We start from the raw sequence: 6,000 nt of genomic DNA, 5'->3' as shown, positions 1-6,000 counted from the left end.
CAAGCAACAGGCATTATAGTGTCTGTATTGTACACAGGGTTAAAATCTTTGCACTACATGGTACCATTATCTAAGCCTGGCACATGTTGTCATTTACTCAGATTATGGGCTTCCTGTTTAAAGAACAGACGGTCCTTCTGTTTACGCAAATGGTCGGCAGGAAATCAATCATGTAGGTATAGAAAATGTTTCGTGGCTTATTAAATTTTCATTGGGATATAGAAGAGGTCCTGTCAGAACTTGTAGCTCAAGCTGCTGGTGCCCCTTTGCAAGACATTTTCAATATTTCATTACAAAGAAAATGGTTTTGTTTCTTAGTGGTACTGGGACACTTTAGAGAAATGTCTCAACAGCTTTTCATTACCCGTTACCCGTGTCTTTATAGGAAATTACAGCTTCTGCCAAAAACTCCCAGAGCAGGTTTGGGCAGTTCTCTTGTTTACCTTTTCTCTGGCTCCGCCCCTCTGCCCTGCTGCTTCCTGATCACCTTGGTCTGTTAGAGGTGAGCAGGTACTGAGCTCACACAGGAGCAGTCTAACCCCACTTTGGCTTGTAGAAATCCCTCAAGGCCGGCAGGCGGATAAAATTTCTCCACTTGAGGACTGGCAGCCAATCGGCAGACTCCGTGACTGGGACAAAGTCCTCTTTACTGAGTCATTTAACTCTCCTTCCCCTCCACCCCCTCTCTGAATGGTTTAATGTTACACCCTCTGCGAGGCTTTACCTGTCCAGGTGAAGTGCGCTGCTGAGAACGTCTCTGAGGAAGTCATGTAAGTACACTTTCCCCACTCCAAGTGGATTTTTTTTATTAGAAGTGTGTTTGTTGCTTTTATTAAATGCTCTTCTAGTGAAACTTTAACTTTGTCAGTAGCTACAAAGCATTGTTCCACTGCCTGTTACTAGTCTGTGTTATTTGCATGGAATTCATTTGCATTGAATCCCAGTGCGAGCATGTTTTCACTTTCACCTTACAACCATGTTGTATGTGTAGGTTTCTGCTAATCTCAGCATCTCAGTTAGTGTTCAGTACAGTTTGTGCTGATCCAGTCAGCCATTCTGATATTAGAGACACTTCACAGAGCTTCACATCTGCCTACAGCTGTTCTCCCAGACTGAGGTGTCAGCTCTGGCTCCGACTCATCGCGGAGATTGCTGTGAACTTGGATAGGGGCCGGCATACGCAAACATACACACACACACACGAGAGCTTTATGTAGAGGTTATTGAAAGGGCAGGAATTACATTACTCTGTTGCTCCACATCCCATATGTTCATTCTAAATGGGACGAGATATGCTAGATTTGAAAAATACTAAATGACGTTATGTTATGTAATGTCGTCTGTGTGGCTGAAGCCCGAGAGTTCGCGACATCGAAATCAAAATGAACCACAATATAATACATGTAGAGGTAGGAGTAAATAAGTCATGATGAGATTCTTGATAGAGTGTGCATTGTGTAACACCAGTAAACAACTATCCACAGAGAGAAGTTTTAGTCATTCATTTCCGCCTGTTGCATACTGTAGAAATACTGATAGATGTTTCTCTTGTTTCTTTAACGGTTTGGTTTGTTAGTGTGAGTCATTGTGATTATGGAACAGATTTCTGCAGAAAGTGAAGAAGGGAAAAAAATGGCTTACCGGAATTTTCAGTGTTTCAGGGACATGTCTGAACACAACAGACTGTAACTCCAACTCATGACCCCAGTTGTGCGCAGGGTCCGTGTTTATCGAGCTGCTTGGAACGGCGGTGCTGGTCAAGTATCGGCACGCTATCCTGATTTATTAAATTCTATTTGATGGTGAACCGATAAGGTCACGAGCAACCTGTTGTTCAGCACTCCCACTCTGTGCTGATGAGTGTGTGTCTCTTCTTTACATGAATCACAGAGCAGTTAATGGTCTTGAAAATGTCAGACCACACCCACTACAGTGACCAGGTGAACTCTGTGTCAGTGAAAATACACTGTAACATGAATTTCAGCACAGCGCAGCCATATCAGTGCGCTGCAGCACACAAATTGAAATCTGCAATGATTAATGAGGTAGTTATGCAAAAGAAGTCTGTGTTACATTATATCCAGTGTGCTAAGCTCACACGCAAGCTACACTACTTTGTCTGATTTGGCTTGGATCTGCCTTTTGCCGCGAGGGAGTGTTTTGTTTGATTGATACAGATATGATTTGATTTCTCCAGGTTGAACATGAGGATTGGATATGTGCTCTGCAACATGTTAGTTCCGTGTGGACGGTGAAAGTGCTGACGCAGACACAGTTGACTTGTCATTTGGTTGTTTTTCACACTCAGTCGTTGGGGGGGGGGTGCTGACTTGGCACAATCTTGAATCATTATTAACTCGTCAAGTCATCTCAGATCACAGGAGAGTGACCCCAGAGTGAATCAACAGCTTTATGTACATAAAATGTGCAATGTGTGAGGAAAAAGGTAAAAGCTGTCGTAAACAAACAACTCCCCCAGGTCTTAATGGTTGAAAAGGGACGGCCTATTGAGCCAAAGCCTGACGTGACTGGTTCAAAGACAAAGGAAACACTTTAACCTCGGCGTTGGATTTACAATCCAAACACAGCTTTTTCTTTCACTTTGTGATCAAAAGTGAAATGGGAATGTGGACAGAATGCAGCAAGCTTGTTTGGGTATTGTATTGCCGGTGTAGTTATTAATAAAACATCAGTAGTGTGTAGTCAAGGTTCAGCCTATCAGCTTTCTGTTATTTTCTCTCCAGAGCAAAGAGCAATGGGGCTGTTGCGGGCGTGTCGTCTTGTCACTTCAGGGATTAGGAATGAGCCAGAGAGAGTTGATTCCTCAGGCATGGGTGTGTCCTCTGAATGTGCCTGTGTGTATGAGTGGGTGTGTAGAGGCATGCATGTGTATGTGTATGTCTTTGCATGTAGTTACATGCGTTTGTGTAAGTGTGATCTTCATTCCAAACACAGATTATTATGGCTAATGGGTTGTACCTTGGCACTGGAGATGTTGTCCATTTTGTTTAAGACTAAGTATGATCCCTCTGCTATATTCTTATTGTTAGTGTGTAGTTATCTTTTCTCTTTTAACACCAAGGAGAGAAAAGAGAACAAACTTAAAGCAGACAATGTTACCCTGTTCAGATCAGGAGTTGATATCAAACGACTTTCATTTTTCTTTTTCTTTTCATTTTCAGCTCCTGCTGGCAGATATTCTCTCTCTCTCTCTCTCTCTCTCTCTCTCTCTCTCTGTCTCTCTCTCTCTCTCTCTCTCTCTGTCTCTCTCTCTCTCTCTCTCTCTCTCACTTTTCCTGTGTAGTGATGAAAGTGCTCTGCTCCATAGATCAGGCCAGACCTCAGACGCAGCAGGTGCCACATTGTGTGATGAATCAGCCATGCTACCGCAAGCTCTCAGTGGGAAAGTTCATCTTTGTTAAGACTGCTCAGCCCTTTTCTTATTAGTTTTCCCCTCCCAGACGCACCAAAGACACTGAGTGTTCATGGCTGTTCATCTTCACATTGCTTATGTAAAAAGAAATGAAGACGGCCAGTTTGTTTTGACAACTGGGTGGTTATTCAAACGATTTGTATGTACTTGTACATGCATGGTCATATTTGTCTGCATTAGCATATTGGGATGCACATCAAAGTCTATTGTTATGTTTGTTTTTAGCATGGGAATGTGTCCAATTAAAATAGAACTAGCACTTGGATAACATTTGTATTTTGTAGACTCCACACACAAGTTTTGTTGCTGTTGTTTTTTTTTAAGCAAGATCTAGTGTCTCATTAAGCAGCCAAAACCCAATAGTGGGTCCAGAAACAAAGCTTGTGGAGAGCCAACAAGATGGCTGTTGCCAAGGTGACGTGTGTCTGACTGAGCCCATCTGCTCGTGTCCATGTGCTCGAGGAGCCTGCCTGTTTTGGATATGACGTGCACACTGGCACGCTCACAATGTCCAGCACAATGTAAACCTGTGTAGCTGTGAAAAAGAACCAAAACATCATGTCTCATCCCGCAGTGGATTAGCGGCTATGTGTGCTTGTCATGCAGCACAGCGAGTCGGGGCCGGAGACTTATCTGTGTGTATCTGTCTCTACACTTGCAGCTGAGATGAGTGGTATTGATGTTGCTGCATCCAGAGAAGAAATCTCAGTAGTTCGATATCGCCTCTCTGTGCCAGCGGAAAAAATCAAACAAACTGAGAAAAGGACAGTTTGCAGGACTGCCGCACACATCGTGCGGTTGTTCATGTTCCTGCTCTGCTCTGGCTACACAGCTTATGAATATTTTCACACCCTGTTTGCTTGACATGATTGTGAACTGTCTCCCTTTCTTCAGTGGTGGAAAGTAACTAAGTACATGTACTCAAGTTATGTACTGTTACAGTTTTGAGGTACTTGTACTTCATTTCACATATAAAACATAATATTTTATAATACATTCAACACACTTTATAAATATTAAACCAGTGGCTCCCAGCCTTTTTGGCCTGTGAACCCTTACAAAAAGCAGTGTAGTTGGGGCCCCTTGTCACGTTTCAGATGCCTATGAGTTGTTAGCAGTTCCACCAAAGAAATATTTCCCTCCTACAATTCTCACATTGTTTCATTTGAATAATTATTCAAAGACCAAAGAGGTAAAAATTATCCAACATTTCACCAAAAGAGCGAAGATTAAAGGAAATGTCCAAAAAACTGAATACAAATTTGTGTATCAGCACTTTGTTTGTTCTCCTTTTGTTCCCCATCAATCATCTCACGACCCCTCTGAATTATTTTGTGACCCTTTGGAGGGGCCTGAACCCTAGGTTGGGAACCACTGGACTAAGCTGGCTAACTTTATATAAAGTAGTTGAAACCAGCTCCACCTCGACTGGCTACAACAGTAAAATGCCACTTACATGTTGATGCATGCAATTTGATAATGTCATATAAAATAATCAGTCACAGGAGACATTTTATGGCACAAGCAGTACTTTTACTTTTGATACTTTAAGTACATTTAGCTTGTAATGGGGTATTTCTACACTGTTGTATCGGTACTTTACTTAAGTAAAGGATCTGAGTACTTCTTCCACTACTGCCCTCCTCACACTATATTCTTCCCCGCAGATCTCTGCTGCTAATGACCTCCTCACTGGATTAAACAAGACGTCCTGAGTCATGCCCTCTAAATGAGTGTCTAGGTGGAGGGTATACAGCCTGAAGTTGCCACGGCGATGGCCGAAGCGTCGGCTCCACCTCTTTCCCCCTCTATGGACTATGGACTGTTGTCTCCGCCTCCTGACCTGTGCGCTTCATGCGGCCACTGTCACCAGCTGGAGGAGAACCATGAGTACCTTTACAAAGATGAGGTGGACGATGACCTGGTCTGTCACATCTGCCTGCAGGCGCTCATCAGGCCCCTGGACACGCCCTGCGGACACACCTACTGCCAGGAGTGTCTCACCAGCTTCCTGCTGGAGAGCGATTTCTGCCCCGTGTGCCGCACGCCCCTCATGCTTCAGAGCTGCAGGAAGCCCAGCCTGCTGGTGCACAAGCTGCTGGACAAGCTGACAGTGGCCTGCCCCTTCTCTGACCATTGCACTGAAACACTGGCCCGTGGTGAACTAGAAGATCACATCAAGAGCAGGTAGGATGGAAGAAGCAGTTTGGTGTATCCCAACACTCACATCATAACAGCAGTTTGTTCCTTGAAGCATTTGCAGGCCTATAACTGTGGATTTTCCATTAAAGAAACCAAGATATAATCAGTGCTGTTATTAAACAAGTAGGCAAGTACTTGAGTTTCTTTTTTTGTTTTTATTTCTCTCCTATTTACCCTTGCTATGTGGTAAAAACTGCACGACCTGCAGTAAACACTCACTCTAGGTTTCCCGCCCTCCTCTGCCCGTCGTCATTAACCCACAGCTCCATCTTCCTCCGTCCAGGCTTTCATCTAAACTAGGCCCAGCTCCTCTGTTTATACACAGTATCATTAAAACACAATACTCTGGTTTCTCTCAGTCTGGG

The 6,000-nt window shown here is 43.7% G+C and overlaps 1 protein-coding gene across 2 annotated transcripts in view; it reads left to right on the top strand.

The window, feature by feature from the left end:
* The first annotated feature begins 679 nt into the window (after nt 1-679).
* lnx1 (ligand of numb-protein X 1) overlaps nt 680-6,000 on the top strand; it is a 31,357-nt gene continuing 26,036 nt past the window's right edge. For both annotated transcript variants that reach the window (XM_070908547.1, XM_070908546.1), the window contains exons 1-2: nt 680-770; nt 5,101-5,620. In XM_070908547.1, the coding sequence (XP_070764648.1) occupies nt 5,208-5,620 (413 nt within the window). In that variant the 5' untranslated portion in view covers nt 680-770; nt 5,101-5,207. The remainder of the gene's footprint in view (nt 771-5,100; nt 5,621-6,000) is intronic.

Source organism: Enoplosus armatus, chromosome 7, assembly GCF_043641665.1.
Source record: "Enoplosus armatus isolate fEnoArm2 chromosome 7, fEnoArm2.hap1, whole genome shotgun sequence".
Taxonomy (NCBI): Eukaryota; Metazoa; Chordata; class Actinopteri; order Centrarchiformes; family Enoplosidae; genus Enoplosus; species Enoplosus armatus.
The sequence above is the reverse complement of the archived record's forward strand: the minus strand, read 5'-3'. Positions and strand labels throughout refer to the sequence as shown.